We start from the raw sequence: 18,561 nt of genomic DNA, 5'->3' as shown, positions 1-18,561 counted from the left end.
GGTGTCAGCTAGGCCCAGGTACCCCTAATTTGTTTTCTGTTCAACATTTTGTGTCTCACTTCAGAGGCCTAGGGAGGAGTTTAGTTCCTTGGCCAGGTATCAGGACTCAAATGAAATTCAAGTCCCACATATCTTGGGCAAAATGGATGTTTAGACACTGAAATTTAAAACATGATTTTGTGCATGTGCCTATAACTTGATACGTTTTCCTCCTTACATATCACTATTAGTCAGAGATAGAACACAACATTCATTAGCACAGTGTGTCAGCAGGTAAGATGTAGCTTAGGCTAAAATCCACAAAGGATCTTCATATTTCCTAACAGAACACAGATTGTCATGCTTACCATCATAAACAGATTTTGTTTCCTTCCCACATATATAACCCAGAGAACTAGGTAACCAGATACCTAAGAAATTACTGAAGTGATTTAGAAATAATATGTCACCTTGGATACATTAATATGCAGTCAAACAAGCTATTAAATTACTAACCATATTGATGTGTTTCACTTTCATTAACCACTGAATTTGTAAAATGATCTCCAATACCATTACATGCCTAATGATCTTAATGGAGACTTGACCACATAATTAATGAGTTTGATAGAAGATGCATCATTGTAGAGCATGTCCATGTGTAGCACAGTTGAACAGAAGTTACAGCAGTGTGAAGTGGACCTATCAAAGCAGCAAAATCTATTTATTTCATTAATTCTCACCTGCATCTTTCTTCTTTGTAACTTTTTCCACTGTCAAAAGATCCCCGGGTTGAGACTTACTTGCCTGCTTAGCAGCAACTTTTTGTGGTGCAGATGTGACAGCATCCTTAACCATTTCTCTCGTGTTACTGTCTCCTGTACTCCCCAGTTTGCCACGGCTACTGGGCAGTGTCTCTCTATTAAATTTAGCATTGCATTTTAGCAAAGCATCTGTGTCAAAGATAGGCTGGGAGGCTTCATGCATGCCTTCCCAGCTGGTAGTGCGGTCTGTTAGTCCAGCAGCTTTACCACTCAGTTCAGGACACACACCATGAAGCAATCCTCCCCCTATAATTGCCAGAAAACAGCAAAGACATTTGGATTTAGAACACATTCTATTTTCTTCTTTTAGGCAACAGAGTTAAGAAATGCATGCAGTGAACAATGCAGCTGAAGTACGACAAGTCACTGTGTTTACGCACAAAATGTTAAGCTTGAATTCAAGAAAATTTGAAATGCAGAGAATACCTCTCAGCCTGCTCACAAATAGTGCATTTTTAATAATGTCTAGTATTCAGAACACACAAAAAAAAAAAAGTAAAGTTAATAGTATTACTTTGCTACAGTTATTTTAGTCTTAGATCTTCCAAATCATGTTTGTGTTCCTATGAAGATGATCTCACAAAATTGCCCTAGGCCACATGTCTCTGCTCTAAGGTTGAGAGGTATGCAGCTTCAATACAAATGAGAGTGAGGGTGTTGCAGACATACAATTCATTCTAGTCCAATGATCTCATTAATCTTTATGGATTAGTTCAGGCAGTGGCAAACAGAAACAATCCATCAGCAAAAGGGAGAACACACAGGGTTATCGAAGGTTTACAGACAACAAATTGCACTATTAGGTTTAGTCATGGAAACAAATTTCTTAGGAACTGACTGTATATAGGATGGTGTGCATTCGAGGTGATATACCAGATTACAGAGTCAGAACGACATTCCCATTTTCCAGGGTACCTATTAAGTGAACTTGGCAGTGCTCTCATACAGTGGTTCAAAAGAAATACCTGAAGAAAACTGGATGGTGAAGGTGAACAGTCTACAAGAGGGCAGTGAGTGTGAAACTATGTCTGTGAGACTATAGGATCTATAGATAAATTATTATTTGTGGACAACATTGTGAATCAAAGCAATTAATTAGTCACTAATAATTACTGAGAACATATTTACTTAATTAATTACCATTGAAAGGGGCAATGGAAAAGAGCTTACCAATGGCTGCTTTCACCTCTATAGGCTCTGATTCCTGTGAAAATTCACTGAGTCCTGCTGCATTAACAGCTCTGACTCTGAAAATGTACTTCTCACCAGTGCTGAGCCCATGGCAAACAAATCTAAAACAAACCAGTCAAGAAACACTTAGGAAGTATTATAGAGAAAAGAAAAGTTTCAAGGGGGAAAGGAAAGCATTTCTTCCATGATATTTATCCTGGTTTCTAAAAACCAAGGGCAAACCATGACCCCAGCCACTTATATGAAGGTCAGAGAATGCAGAATCTGGGCATCTCATTCACAAAGGAATCTCTTTTAAGACACATTATTTCAACACTCTTTCCTTCTTGAGACTACACAAGTTTCTGTGTTACCAGAGGGTCTACCTTACTTCTGCCTGTATAAAAAACACACTTCCTAATAGAAAAATGTGAAAATCTGCACAGGTAAGGTCTGTATTTGCTTCTTGTGGGATATATTCATGACACAAGTAAAAGACACATGTAGCACAGGTTCCCATAAATCCCTTCCAATCATAAATGAAAAATTGCAGAGTTCAAAAAAATTACAGGGCATTGTACAGGAGAGAAATTATTTTTGTACTTCACTTTCTTGCTTCAATACATGACAATAATCCAAGTCAGACAAATTCTTTTTTTGAAGATGTTTACTTGGTAATCTAATTGCCATATTAAAAAAACCCTCATAAATTTTCTCTGGCATCCACCCTGAAAACACAAAATTTCCAAAGACAGGAATCATTTATTTAGGAATAGATTGTGGTATGGAAATTTAATTTTTTTTGTTTAAACTCCATTTATTTTTCAATAGGCATTTTAAGTGTATTTTATTCCATGTTACTTTGATTTTGTTCTACTTCATAATGTAGTAATAATTGCACTACCAATGCTGATGTCATGCAATTGCGTATGAAGCAACTACAATGTGGAAAACAAAATCAAAGTTTTATTTTGGTGTAAGAAAAAAGTAACCTGAATCAAAATTTTCAAAGTGGAATTTTCCTTACCCTTTCCATCAGACTTTTCCAAATCATTTGCTTTCACCAGGATGTGTGCAGAATTTCAAAAGATCAAAATATACTGCATAAGTCAAACTATGAACTGCAGCTAATGCTTTAAGATCGACTCAACCAGTAAACCCAAGAGTTAACAGACAGCCTATGCCTGACTACATCATATATTATATCACACTGACTAAAAATGCAGTGATAGAAACCTATGCAGTGCACTTGTATCACAATATATAGTAACTCAGAACAATATTTTCATTTCTGTGATGATTAAAGGTCACATATCATATTTTAAAACAAGCAGAGAGTATGAAACTTCACCCACTTTCAATATAACTGCAACATGACTCATGGATATAGATATGAAAAGATGTAATAATGGCACATATAAATATAAATACAATATATAGGCACTAAAGAATACATAAAGGAAATTGTTGTGTCTGTGTTCAACCAAGTGAGATTTTAGGTACTTCTGATATACTTAGCATTTACAATGCCCTTCTAAACAGCAAAGCTGGTCCAGGAGTATTTAGCAGGGTCTTACTTAGTGCAATAATTGTTGTCATGGATAGCAAGTACAAATTAGCAGAATCAAGCAGAGATTACTTCTGTATTGACATCAATCCACTTGAGGAAAAAGTTCTGCTCTTACTCTTTCAGACTGTGAAGATTGCATACTTATTAAAACAAAACTAAATCTGATTTATCTCAGGAAGTTTTAAATTTTGATTATTTTTTCTGACTGGAGACCAAACTTTATATCGGTAAGAAATGTGGGTTTTTACCCAATATTTAAGAATGTTCATTAATTTCTTGATGATTACAAGTGAAGGAGCAGCCAGAAAGTAATATTTTTAGTGGGATATAGTCCACATGCCCTCCTGACAGTCTGGCTACACAGTCCAGAAATGTTTAGAGCAGTCTTCCAAAACAAAGCACTTTGCTTCCAAACATTATGCAGCTTAGTTTTACACATTTGTAACTTCAGTCATTCCTCAATGTCCCGCTTTTCATCAAGCTGATAGGCTGTACAATAGCTAGAAGTAGTAATCTGCTTCTCTTTTCTTCCTTAGCAATGTCTATATTTCTTCCCCCTTGACTAATTGTTTCTAATATAAGGTTAATTATAATTTCTCTTTGGACAAAACTCACTGCTTGAAATATGTTTTTACAACTTCTTAGGTGCTTCACATGCAAGAGGGATTCCAGCCTGCTGGCCACCACAGAGAGAGTAGCTCTACTACTAGTAATGTCTGGAAAGCACATATATCCAGTAAATCAGACATTGGTGACCATAATTTCCATGTTTTAAGATTAATTACCTTGTGCCCTTCACTGGATTGTTGTTACATGGTTCCCAACGACCAGATCCTTCCACACTTGACTCAATGTAGTACCCAACCAGCTCCTTGGCATCTGGGGGCTCGGTCCAAGTGACAACAACTGAAGTATCTGTATTCCTAGTTGGCATAATATGGCCAGGAGCTTTGGGAATATCTATGGGAGAGAAGCAGAAATAAATGAGTGGCCTGCTGGTTAAAATTTACAAATAAATTAAGCATGAAATTCTATTCTTGATTATACTAGCATGACTAATACAGATTTAACCTTCAACAAACTGCTCTGATTTAAATTAAGTAATCTATCAGGACAGGACAGGACAGATGTTTTACTCTTCTTAAAAAATGTATTCCATAGGCATCCAAATGCTCTGAGAAGTCAACATGAAGTGAACAGAGATCATTGGGGAATTGGATCGAAATCTGCATTGCTGTTTGGAAACAAATGGGTGATGTAGGTGTAGCTACTGATGACTTTCTGTATTGAACATCTTGGCTTCTCTTCCAGTGAAAATAGTCTCTGCTTTCATGTAAGTATTAAATTCTTCACTTTTGTTTAATTTGGCAAACAAGGAAGGTTAGACTCTGCTGATGTCTGGGCTTATTTTCAATAAAGACTCTAAGTAAAACAAAACATTTTTGTACTTCCTTGAGTTTTCATTTTCTTTTGCTATTTGCAGTCTTTGCAGTTCTTGGCATCGTTATTTGCAGCTTAATTTCCTTGCTTTGCATCTGTCATTTGACTACATTGAAGGCTGAGCAACCCAAACAAAAATTATTTTAGCTAAAGGGAATAAATCACTGACTGCTTTTCATACACTTGAATTATTTTCTGGGCAGCTACCTGCCTGCAGACAAAACAACTACATCACAAACTGGAAAATTACCCTGGAGGTAATTTAATACACACAACCACACACTTACCAAGTTTGTCATCCACTACAGTGGCTTCAGTTGCTTCTGAGGGTTCACCGATTCCAGCTGAATTGCAGCAGCGAACTCGGAAGCAGTAGGATTTGCCTTCAGACAAATCAAAAACTGCAAAGCGAGGCGACTTCACAGGGATCTCAGTGTTCACCCTTTGCCAGTCCTCTGTGCCAGCAACACACTGCAGTCAAACCCAGAAACCATGTTTAGAACAGAAGTATCTGAAGGCTGAGCATCTCACACATCAAGGCTTTCTCCCTGGACAACTGAATTCATGTCTGCTGTGGAGAATAGGGAGACACATCCTTTCTTTGGGGCTTTCCATGGAACGAGCATATTTCAAAGCTTATGAAAATCTGCCAGATGTTCACTTACTCCAGAAAACATACATAAAAGTTTACTGGCTTTAATATACCAGAGTTAAACCCTCTCCACTGCAAGGAAGTGATGTTATTAACTGCACCTAGTCTGGACCACTTTCAAAATGAGTTTTGCAGATATTCAGCATTATTCTAAGAGCAAAACCCTAACATTACCACTTTGCTTCTAGATGCTCTTGTGGCACTCTTGGTGTTTTTGGTGTGGCTTTCAGAATTAATAATGATTTGACCCTCATTTCCCAGAAAAAGAAAAATAACATTTGCAATTAATTTATTAATTGTTTTTACTTCCGTGCCTAGAAATCCTACATACCATGATCACTTATACCACTAATATTAGTGATTAATTTTTTGCTTTCATTTACATATAAGTATAATTTCAAGTAAATGGTTCTGGTTTCTGAGGGATTCAAATTCTCATTTGACTAGGTGACATTAGTGCTGAGTACTCAGCATGCAGTCAATTATTAAAAAACTTTCTTTTATGGAAACTCAAAATTCATATATTTACCCTCTCTAAGGCTGTTTCTAAGCAACACTTGTTTATTTAGACCAGATTTTGTATGAGAGATGGAAAACACATAATGGGAAGATATTTATGTCTCCCTTGATGACACCTCTAGACTGATAGGAAAAAACATTGATAAAAAAGTTTATGAGCCAAGAGATGCTAGTAGAAAGGGTGACAGTGTGAAGAATTTTCTAGGCGAGCAGCCATGCAAAAACACCTCAGGAAAGCAGGTGAAATTAAAACTGATTCTGAAAAATTAATTAAAAATTAAAACTGAAATTAAAACTGATTCTGTTCAAGGAGATCAGAACAGAAATTTTGTGGTCTTTGTTGAGTTGGTGGAGCAAATGGAAAGCTAATACAGAGGATAAACATGAAAAGACAGCTGGAATAGAAATTGCTGATGACAAGAAACTCTTGCAAAATGCATCCATCCAAAATGTTAACAATCTTTCCTGCCAGACAAGATTCATTTATATAAATTTTATATATATAATTATATATATAATATCATATATGTCTATAATAAATATTTATGAGATACATATACATAAAATTAAACATGTATATATATATATATATATATATATATATACACACATAATCACTTGACTTTGCTCTGTGCTTTCACATTATAGAAGGAGTTTTATTCTCTCTACTCCAGGTAGGTCAATGACACAATTCAAGAAGAATATTACTGGGTGTGACACATTCTTCTTCTACTTTCCTATTTCCCATCTTTCTTTTATTCTTAGTTTATCTTAATTTACAGTTTGACAGTTATCTTAATGAGCTTCTAATCCTTGCCCTAATTTGCAAGTCTCAGACAGAAATGAGTCTTAACCAGAGGTCCAGAAGAGATGACAAAACAAATGTAAACTATTGCCACAGCATGATTCTGATTTTGTCCAATTTTACCTTTTCCACAAAGTACATGATACCCTCATGGCCCCGCTGTCCAGGAGGTTTCCAGCTAAGCACAACATAGTTCTTGGTGGCCTCAATAACTTGGAGGTCTGTGGGGGGACCAGGAACAACACCCTCTGAAGGACAGGGAAGAACAGGAAATGGAACTTGGATTTAATTCTTCCATTTTTGTATCAGAATTAGCATCATAATTAAAAAATAAGAGTATTAATGTACCTCAGCACTTAATCTTTTTTTTTAAATGTAGAGTTAAAAGTCTTCTAAATACTGGGTTTAAATTTCCTTCTTTTAATTCTAAGCATGATTTTGTTAGGCTCTGAATAATGAAACTTCACCTCAAAAAACAAGTTGTTGAATTATTCAAGGTCAAATGACTCTCAGAACAACAAATTTTGGGTGTCTGCCAAAGTCCACTGAACTCACTCAGAGCTTTCCTAATTACTCAACCAGCTTCACATTAGACATTTGTAGGCAAAAGGGCTGTGTTTACCTGCAGGTTCTTCCTCAGTCACAATAATCTGTCCAGTCCAAGGAGCAGAAGGGTGACCTGAAACAAATGTCAGAGATAAAACACTGAGATCAATAAGGAAACTGACTCTTTTGTGGTTCAAAACTAACAATTGCAAGATCCCCATGAGCTCCATTTTTGGTTAATGCTGTGGCTGTTGCCCATGTAGCAAGCTAGTTACCCAAGCTAGTTGTAGGCTTACCAGCTTGAATATTGAGAGCAGCTCAGCATTTAACATAGCTAGAAAACATAATCCACTGAAACATCTATTCCTTCTTGAAATGTCACTGAAGTCTCCTAGGTGACAAGCAGAGGTATTTGGTTCACTCAGCTCATCGTTTTCAGAAAACTAGTTTCAGCTTTATTATCCATCCTCTATCCCTTTGGTTTAACTATTCACTTATTTAAGGAACAGCCAAATTCCTGCAGGCTGCATCTTGTCTCTTTTTAACCACTTTCTCTCATATTACCAGCTTGTAAATCGTGGGTCACAGTCACAAACAGTAACAGCTCAGACTGACTCAGCATGGCCACTTGAAAAACTTGGGTGTCTCTCTGAGTAACCAGTATGTTATCACATTATTGCAGTTATGCAGCTTTCAACCAGGTCAGTGCACTTTCAGAGATCATTTTTGCAAACACTGTTCTCTGCCTCCACATTGTTCACCTTACATTGGCTGATCTGATTTGGAGATGAAAGAAGAGAGGAAGCAGGTGGAGAGAAAAATTATGAGGGATGAGAGCAAGAGATATAACAGGAATAGACCACCAAACCCAGATTTACCTCCTGTGACAGCTTCCATGCTGCCCATTGAGAAGAAGAACCCTCTGCCCTCCCCAGGCAGGGTTTCACATGTCTGACTGAGTGCAATGTTTCTTGGCAGCTCCAAATCTCCTTCCTCTGGCCTTTTGTTTTATCTTGAATGGAAACCTAGATCATCTGGCTGCAGCACTGTACACAGTAGCTCATACAAGCTGGGACCATGGGAGCACTGTAGCTTTGTGTACAATATCCCTTCACCATTTTAAATTGTAAAACTTCAGAAACATGTAGAAATAGATTTTAATAGAAGTAGAAATTTATTTTAGGCCTATGATAATGCCATATGCATAGAGAGGTGGTTTTGGAAGCAAAATGTCTGAGACATTGTGAGGCCACAGAAGAAATATCCTTGATTTGTAAAATGCTAACCTTAAAGCAGAGAGCCTGGGATCTGTTGGGCTGTCCTGGTGTCATTCTCATGTTATTGCAAGACTTGGATTGTCACACGAGAACAGAATCAGCCACCCTTGTCTGTGGCTCAGAGAGAGACTATTCACAGGATCTGTTTAGCTATTTTGTTGGCTGAACAAAAGCAAATCTCTCTAGGCAATTAAACTCTCATGTGCCTGCCTTTTCCCCCCCTTCCTGCTAGTTTGGAGCATAGCACTGCAGTCAGCCAAAGCCATTTCAGCAGACAGGACACAGTGCAAAGAGCGCCGAGATGATTTCTTCTTGGCAAAGCTGTCTCCAAAGAATATTTTGGCTTTGCATTGCTCCCTCTGCTGGGATTTTGAAGGCTTATGAGTTAATAGTCCTAATTTTTTTTTTTTTTTCATGAGTTGAGACTTCTTAAACCTCTCGTGCGACCTGTAAAAAGCACATCTTACTTCTAAGCCTGGCTCTGTCTGCAGGATCCAGAGCAGCCACAGGCTCTGACACCCGGGATGGCAGGCTGACACCAGCTTTGTTCACAGCTCGGACTCGGAAAATATAGGAACGGCCTTCAATCAGACCAGTGACGGGAAAACGAGCAAACTTCACGGGATTCTCATTGCACTGGGTCCAGTGGGAGGTGCCAACCTCACACCTGAAAAATACAAACAACAAGAGCAGTGCTGGGAAGGGAAAAACATGAACTCAGGGCACCCCCACGCCTTTGCAGCCTCGCCATCTGTTCATGCTCATTGGCTGGTCTGTACCAGTTTCCTCAGCAGAATTATATACTGGTGACATCAAAACAGCTGCACCAAGGCGTCAGGCTGAAGTACCAGCTGGGCATGCACTAAATCCCTCACAGCTGCACCCTTCTTTCCTGAACTGAAAAAGGGATAAGGACAGACTCACTTCACTGTTTAAACCCTCCAAAGCATGCTTAGGGAGTGTCAGCTTCAGCTTACTTGAAGGGACAGGAAATATGCATCCCTTGCAGTTGCCAGAAGGACACTACTTCATTGTTCCTGCACAATGCTGCGCTGTACAGCCCACAAGATGCTGGGCTTCATGGGGTGCAGAAACCCCCACTGTGAGTTCTGGGACCAGCCCAGCACTGAGAGAGCTGTGAATGGGGTTAAAGTGGGGCACTCAGTCAGGCCCTGCTTCAGAGACCAGATTACTGGGGCTGCCAAGGGAGCCTGTGGTGTGCTGGCTGCAGTTCCTACAGTGACAGGACCCAGTGTGGTGCTGCTGGGACCACAACTGTGAAACCTTCCACAGGTTGGATTATGGCAGAAGGAAGATATGATGAGTAACCACTTCAACTCAGAGAGGCAGGAGAAGCCTGTGGTGATGGGTTCCCTGTATCCAGCAACAAGGTCAACAGAAACGTGACCTTTCAGCTTGGAAGAAACTATCTGGTGAGATATCTGCCATAGAGAATGTTATAGCTCCTACCCAGATTTCTTGGTACATGCAAGAATCTCTCCTGAGAATTGTTACCATCCCACTCAGGGTGGTTTTGTGGCTCTTGTGTCTTCTTGGAGTGAGAGATGCCCAAGCTTTGCTTCTACCATATACACAGATCAGTCCTGCTGGCTCAAGTCACCCCCTCAACTCCACAAGGCAGTTAGGGGCTGAATATTTGGGTCCTTAAGTACCTTTAGTGGGATCCAACACTGGAGAGCAGTAACACAGCTTTGAATTTGGGAGCAAATGCAGAATAAACAAGGTGAACACAACAGAAAAAGCAAAATGTCATTTCTCTTGCAGCTGCTTTCAGTGCTAGCATCCCTCAGTAGCCTAGTTTTAAAATGAGATATTGTTCAGAGTTTAGTCCTTTTGTTTAGGAGTTTTCAATGAATGTTAAAGAGCCATAGCTTAGATCTAGCAGAACATAGTTACAACAGTGACTGGCACTCAAAAATTATCAAAACAGTAAAGTTGTATTTGAGTGTTAGATTTATTTCACAAAGTAATACTCTCTTTTTACAGAGATATACTTTATGCATATTCAAAGGCATAATATAATGGCATATATATAGATACATGTTTGAGTGTTTTTTACATGCATTTGAATAAGCCCAGAGGAACTTCATATGATGAAATTATTATTACTGAAATTCAAACAAATATTACCAGCACTGAAAATCACTGCAAATCTCAAAATACTGACTTAATTTCTTAAATCACAGGCTTCTAAGATCCTGCCACTGTGTGTAACACATGGAGGGTTCATATTTTTAAAAATCATTTCCATGAAGCTTGTGAATCTAAGAGCTGGAATAACAACAGCATTTAGGAAAGAAATCTAAGTCCCTTTGAGGTAGTATTTTGCTTTCTGGTGCATAGTAACTTTCTTTGCTTTCTGGTGCATAGGAGAGAGGCAAGAAAGCCCTGGTACTGAAGGAGCCACAGCTGCCTGATGCAGAAGAGCTACCCAACACTACAAAATCCTGAGACCTCTCAAGCCCCAGAGGAAGCAGCAAGGGTTGAACTGTGCAGATCTGGCAGAATCCTTTCTATGCAATTAAATGAAGCAAGATGTGACTATTTCCATGAAAGTTAGATCAGGGCCAGCCAATCCAAAATAAAACAAAACTAAACAAAATCAATTTTCTTCTGGCCAGCAACAAGAATGAAAATAATAAACTACTTGTTTTATCTCATGTTTTTCAATGTGTCTTTAGTTTTTTGAGTTGGAATGAGCAGCAATATGAATTCTCCAGTCCAGCACACTCACTGACCTGTCAATGAAATATCCAAGGATGGGGTTTCCTCCATCAACAGCAGGCTGCTTCCAGGAGACAATGACATAATCTTTGTTGGCATCTAAGCACTGCACATCTAGTGGTGCACCAGGGGCTCCAGGGATTTCAGCATCAGCATCTATGAGGTTGGAGAAATATGTTTGCAAATGTGAACCACAGTTCTTTCACAATTATTAATTGTTAAGGATCAAATTGTGTTCCTAGTGACTTCAAAAATGTATTTGCTTTTATATTGCTAGTGTTTTTCTCAGTCTTGGCTTTCCTTTGCAACATTTACAAATGTTACTGCAAATGTAATTCACCTAGACATTTTAAATAGAATTAGTATCATGCATTCTGGTTAGAGAGCTGCGAGAGACATTGTTGAACTAAAAACTTGGGAGTGAGGCAATAGTTGAATTAAAAGTATTCACCCACTGGATATAACAATACTGAGTTAAATGGCTTATCCCCACTTAATAAAATCATTGTTTGATTTTGGTTGGCTGTGAACTGCAAAGGTACCAAAACATTTTGAAATTTAATTATATTACACATACATTATCACTGTGGAATAGAAATGTCATAAGGATAAGCATATTATTCCTTTCAAGTGTTTACCACAAATCTGGGACTGTTGGTGTCAAAAGGCCTTAACTCCTGCATCAGCTTCTGGACATGTCTTATCTAAAGCTTTGAAAAATAGAGCATAATGCTGGGTACTATTTACAAAGAGTCTGATTTGTGAGATGGTGCAATCTTCATATAGAGAAAAATAACCTTTGCAAGAAGATTCTGTGAAAGACTTTCAAATAAGAGATGTTGTTTCTCTGAAGGATAACATCAATTTGTACAATTGAGAGCTACTTCAAAAGAAGACTTAGGAGTTATACACCTGAATAAAAAAAAATTTTCTAATAAATACTATTCATACATTCCATACAAACCTGAGTTCTCAAAAAGGTTTAATGTTTCAAGGCATTACAGGTTTTTGGTTTACAGTATACAGTAATCCAGATTTTTCATGATTTTGACTCTCATGAAAAAATGCCTTATTAGAGAATTTAATATGCTTCATTAAGTAAAACAGTAGTCTTCCTAAAAAAAAAGAAAATCCCAGCAACACTTTGCAGAGTCTTCTCTTATAGGCAGAGTAGCATCACATGGAGCTTTTGAAGCTGTGCCAAAGTTGCCGAGTTCAGGTTCTAATTACAGATAACTTGATGCATTTTTTAAAATGGTAACATACAGAGTAAACCATCTAGTTAACATCACAGAATACTAAGAACATTAATATAATAACAAAATGTCTTCAGTGACCTCTTTATAACAGGTTTTAATTGCCCATATTTACCACTTGACAGAACGTGAGACAACAGTTTCTTTCCAAGACAGACTGAGAAACAGCTGGGAGAACCAGCACTGCTGGTCAGCCTCTAGGAGGCTAGGATTTCATCCCTGATGGCTTGCTGACAAATGATGACCTGTAGCCATGGCAGAGGAGTCACACATGCTCTGGAAGCCCATCTGAATGTGTAACATTATGAGCCTCCCTTCCATTGATACACTGATTTCTGTGTGTGACACAAAAAGACAACTGCCCCGGCTTAAATACCAACGCTGCCATTTAAATAAAAGTTTAGGAGGAGCAATGAAGAATACAGTAGCCAACCAAGATTGTGGGGACCATTTAATTAGGAATGTAGAATATAATTAATGTAGATAGAATTTGGTAAACACACCCATTGGCTAGGATGATACTCTACTGAAAGGGGTGGTGGGTTCAGTCAGGTCACACCTGTGTTGCCAGAAGATGTAATAGGATTGAGGGTGATCATTTATTTATATAGCAGCACAATGTAAAACAAATAAAGAAAGACAAGTCTTAGTTCTTGTCACAGAAGCTCATTTCAATAGGCTCTTTCTTCAGGTGATGGAACCATCTGCTTCAGTTGTATTTTCTGGGCAGGTTGTTGTCTCACACAGTTCTGCTGGACTTGGCAACAAGGAGCCATTCTGGGCATGGTCTCAGAGCCAAGAATTTCCAGAGCCTTTTGAACTAGCATTACACACTTCAGCTGCTTTTAGCAGCTGGGACAGATATAGAATCAGGACACTACCTGATAGCCATAGGTCCTCTTAAAGAAATAATTCTCAATGGATATTCAATGAAGTTTTTGATGGTACAAGAAAACAACATTCACAAAAATTACATTTTAATTCTATCTTCACTGCATTACTTCAGAGAATCACACAGTGGTTGAGATTGGCAGACAGGTCCAGGTATTGTCTAGTCTAGCCCCTGGCTCAAAGCAGAGTCAGCCAGAGCTGATTGCCCAGGGCCATGTGAAATCAGATTTTGGGTGTCTTCAGGGATTGAGACTGCACAGCCTTTCTGGGCAACCTGTTCCAGTGTCTTCTTTACTCCCTTCCATCAGGTACACATGGATAAACCCCCCTCATGATCTCTCTTTTCCAGGCTGAGCAGTCACAGCTTTCTCAGCTTTTCCTCATATGAAAGATGTTCCAAGCTGTAAATCACCTTCACATCCCTTCAGTGGCCTCACTTCAGTGACCTCATGTCTCTTTTGTATGGGGGATCCCAGAACTGGATCTAGCATTCTAGATGAGCCCCACTAGTGCTGAGTAGATGGCAAGGACCACCTCGTCAGCCTGCTGGCAATTCTTTTCCTAATGCAGCCCAGGATGCCAGTGTCTTTGTGACAAGGGCACATGTTCACCTTGGTTCACCAGGATCCCTCCTGAAAAGCACCTCTCCAGACACACATCAGCTTATTCTGCTGCATGAGATTATGCTTCTCCAGGAAATTCCAGTGGAATTTCCATTCTACTGTATTTTTTCCTGCAGTGTGCATTAGAGAGAACCCCTCAAACTGAGCAGAAAATCTTGATAAAAATAGTGCAGTTTAGCTTGCAGTGGGATGGTTACAAAAAAGCATTTGTAACTTATTATGTGCATTTTTCATCCTTATGGCTGATGTCCAGCACTCTGAACCCTAAATTTCCTTCTCAGAATGTCAATGGAGTTTAGAAGTCTTCAGGCACATGACACCAAAGCCTGACACATGAATGGATTTTTCCCAGAGATAACAGCTGGAATGTAAATTACTAGAATCTATAAATAGAAAACAATGATTCTATTGTGATGGGGGGTGAGAAGAGGAGGGAGGGGAAGCACCTCAAATATCTGATTTTGCCAAGATGTTTTCCTCAGCTCTGTAGTGAGTTTTGTGCACAAGACAGTGCCCTACCTCGAACAAAGACATAACCACTGTACTCTTCATAGTATTCTCCCATCGCCACTCGGAGCGTGTAAAGACCTTCATCTTCCTTGTTTGCATGAGTGAGTGTCAAAGAAGCTCGCTCCCCGCTCCACTGCATCTGGACCCATTTGGATGGTGTAATAAGAACACCTAGGAATTAGAGAATTTCATTATGAGCACCAGCAGGATCTACTGAGGAACAAATTCTGAATATGGAGGATACACTGGGATAGATTGGAAATACAAAAGAGACCACTCTTATTAGACAACATTCTGTCTTTGAAAACAGTCATAAATAACATCTAATTCTGCTCTTATGACAACTTTGTCCTTGATTTCAAAACATTACTTCAGAAAACAATAGTTTGTTATATTTTATCAGCTGTTGCAGAACACCATGCAAATACTTAAAAACCATCTTGGCATATAAATAAATAAATAGTAAAAGCTATATGAGCTCTATAAATGGGCCACATAGATGTTGGCTCTGATAAAAACGCTTCTAATTCAGATTTTTTTTTAAGAAATAAAAAATCCCTAGAAACCATTTTCACAATGCTTCGTCAGTTTTCTGTGGTTTCACATCAAAATGTTAAATTATGGAACTATTCTAGTTGAAAAAGAGAAAATATTACCATTGGAAAACCTGAGAAAGTGATGACCAAATCATAACATTGACATAAGCTGAAATAAATAAAGATTTACATGAAAGAAGTTTATATTTCTTCTTGTCAAACATTCTCACCATTTCTGTACCACTCAATGTCTGGTTTGAAGCGTTTGATATCAGGATTGATGACAACTGTGCAGCCCAGACTCATTGTTTCACCTTCTCTCCCAAAGGCTACATCAAACTTGTCGACAAAGCTGATTTCAAACCTGGAAGCATAGCCATGAGGGGTAACGGCAACTGTATAAGAGAAAAAAATATCTGGTTTTCTTTCCTTCTGTGACAAGAGTAGGAAGAAAAAGTACTCCGTGATTATGAATACAATCCCAGGTAAAGTTCAAGGTATAAATAGGAACAATATGTATATTAAGTCATCATCTTCAGAGGCAATTGCAGCACTGGATAATCCAAGTCCTTTCTATTGCAGAGAATTGACTATTTCTTCATTTGTACAACTCCAGTTCTCACAGCTACTTCATTTTAGCAGGGAGAGGCTTCTGCAGAATTTAATTTCAAAATTTTCAAAATTTCTAATCCAGTGTTTTATCATAAGGTTTGTTTTATAATTTAAAAATACTTCTATTTGTGATCAATTATTTGTTCAGGTCAAGTGGATCTTTAGTTTACATAGTTATTTTCTTTCCCCATTTTAACTCCTTGCTCTATCTCAGAGCAGTCATGTGTCCATTTAGCCTTTGTTTTTTTAAGCTAATAAGCCTTTGTGGCAGCTACTATTAATATAATAGGGTAGCCTGTTTCTATTCTTGTTCCTGAATTTATCTTTTCAGATGCTGTGTGTCCCAAGTGGTGCAGTTTTCCAGACAGAACATCCTAAGTGCCTTTCACTTGTACTGTACATACATGGCAGAGGGGCTTCCATGTTTGTTTTGAAAACAGCTGAGCTGATAAAAACTAAGGTCACACTTTACTCAACTAGCCTACACTGATAACTTTCCCTCTTCCTGTGATCAATGAATATATGTAAATTGTGATATTTCTTTCCCATAAAGAAGTGATAGATCCCAGATTTTATTGGAAATATATGGCAGTCTCATCTGTCAAACACTTCATGGGGTTCCTAGGGCACCTTCACCCACATGACATATGTGGGTGGATTGTCTTATCATCATGGAAGCATGGATAACATATTGCTAAAATGTGAGGTTCTCAGGTAAAATAAACTACAGTTTTTACCTTGAGATATCCCAAAATAGTCTAATTGGGTTCTGGATACTTAATCCTTTCTATGAATTTTCTGTGCATTTTCACAGCTTATGAAGCCACATAAGCAGCAGATAACAATTAAGTCACCTACTCTGTGTAGGCACATGCTTCCTCGTGCCATGTTTTACATATTGCGAAAGAGGAATTGGTTCTCTCTTTGGCAGATTCTATTTCATAGTGAAGTGCAATATTAACAGGATATTTCTAGTATAATCCAACAGACCTAGAAGGCAATGCCATTTCCCCCCGCTAATGAGGCTAACACCATCCCAAATTGTAAAGCTCCACACCCTTGTAGATCAGACCTGCTTCTTTTTAAAATAATGTTACTAAATATTCTGCTGAGTCATGTGTCATGATGCCACAACTATAAATGCAAGTGCCAAAGAAACATATTGTAACTTACATGGAGACAGGGAAAGATTTCTGGCATGCAAAAGACTTGCATCAATTTCTCCTTTGTACCCTACACAGAAAAAGACAAAACTGGTCACTACCACCAAGAGGCAAAGGCTGTGTGAGCCACAAAACCAAAACTGGTAATGTGCATCTCAATAAGAAAAAAAACCTTGAAGGAAATGTTTTGCAACCTACTCTTTACCACGAGGGAAGCATAAACCGAAACTTCTCCTTTAACATTCATAGCAGAGGCATGATACTGGGCAGTGTCATCAAATTCACACCTGAAACGATAAAAATTATTAGGCAGAGCAACCAATCGCTCCTTGGCGTAGCCTCTCTAGTGTTTTAGTTAAGAAAACCCTCAGAAATCTGGGTAAAATCTATAAAGTAAAAGCTTGGGAGACAGACACACTGGACACTGGACTGATTGTAGCCATTAGGTTTCTCTCAATGTTAAACTCCAGTGTTTGAAATAAATGTCTCTTTTCACATATCACTTACAGATTTGAAATTGCGAATACAGCATAAGTAGGAAAAAATATCTGATAATATTAATTGCTAATTTACTGTCTTCTATGAAGAGATGCTTAACATGAAACTTGTAGAATGGTAGGTTTCATAAAATATTTTCAAAGGACATCTGCCAGTAAAAAAATGGTCAAATCCAGATCGTTGTTGATTAGGACTTATGTTTTCAATATTTTTAATGCAAAAAGAGTGCAAAAATTTCCCACTTGGAAGATGAGTACTCTTAAAGATCTTTCTTGTATATAAGGAGGACATCTCAGGTCTCATTTATTCAGTAATTCTTACTGAAATGTTCCTCATTTCAGTAAGAATTGTGAACTTTGCTATATTTGAAAAACAGTTAACTCACATATTTTTACATGCTTAATTGTACTCATCAAGCAGACAGATGGAAAAAGTAATCATAGATGTCCCACTTTTCTGACTGCCATAAATAGAAGATCCAGATAAATAATCCAGATAAATAACTCAGGTAAATTGCTTGTCCTCTACTGAGATAAACCAGAACTGCTTCAACATTTAGAAGACAGCATTCACCACAGTTAATATCTCTTATATTTCCTGACCGACTTGATATCTCTTACATCCCCAAGAGATATGTTCACATTTTGCAGGTCTCATTCTATAGCAACATTTCAGCTAAAGCTGTTTGCTAAATTATTTAATATTTCCTTACTCGGTAATCTCGAGGGAGTGCAGCCCATATCGACTTTGAATGATATACTTGCCAGGGTGAGCCTGTACATCAATGGGCACATTATTCTTGTACCTATGGAAAAGCAAAGAAGCAGTAGGTCACAAAGAGAGGTCATTCTATACTTTAAAAGGTCAGCTGCTTGATATTTGGAGTAGATCAGCTTCTGCATGTTTCTCCTTGATAAACTGTAGTCTAACTCCCTGGGAAGACAT

At 38.2% G+C, this 18,561-nt stretch overlaps 1 protein-coding gene across 1 annotated transcript in view; it reads right to left on the bottom strand.

Annotated features, from left to right (window-relative positions):
* MYOM1 (myomesin 1) overlaps positions 1-18,561 on the bottom strand; it is a 64,743-nt gene that overhangs the window by 28,058 nt on the left and 18,124 nt on the right. Inside the window, exons 5-16 of the mRNA XM_053977091.1 lie at positions 18,329-18,421; positions 17,317-17,405; positions 17,129-17,188; positions 15,574-15,738; positions 14,817-14,978; positions 11,542-11,683; positions 9,250-9,449; positions 7,582-7,638; positions 7,083-7,207; positions 5,271-5,454; positions 4,329-4,503; positions 1,974-2,095 (exon numbers count right to left, since the gene is read on the bottom strand). Coding sequence (XP_053833066.1) covers positions 1,974-2,095; positions 4,329-4,503; positions 5,271-5,454; positions 7,083-7,207; positions 7,582-7,638; positions 9,250-9,449; positions 11,542-11,683; positions 14,817-14,978; positions 15,574-15,738; positions 17,129-17,188; positions 17,317-17,405; positions 18,329-18,421 — 1,574 coding nt within the window. The remainder of the gene's footprint in view (positions 1-1,973; positions 2,096-4,328; positions 4,504-5,270; positions 5,455-7,082; positions 7,208-7,581; positions 7,639-9,249; positions 9,450-11,541; positions 11,684-14,816; positions 14,979-15,573; positions 15,739-17,128; positions 17,189-17,316; positions 17,406-18,328; positions 18,422-18,561) is intronic.

The sequence above is a fragment of the Vidua macroura genome, chromosome 1, assembly GCF_024509145.1.
Source record: "Vidua macroura isolate BioBank_ID:100142 chromosome 1, ASM2450914v1, whole genome shotgun sequence".
Lineage (NCBI taxonomy): Eukaryota > Metazoa > Chordata > Aves > Passeriformes > Viduidae > Vidua > Vidua macroura.
The sequence above is the reverse complement of the archived record's forward strand: the minus strand, read 5'-3'. Positions and strand labels throughout refer to the sequence as shown.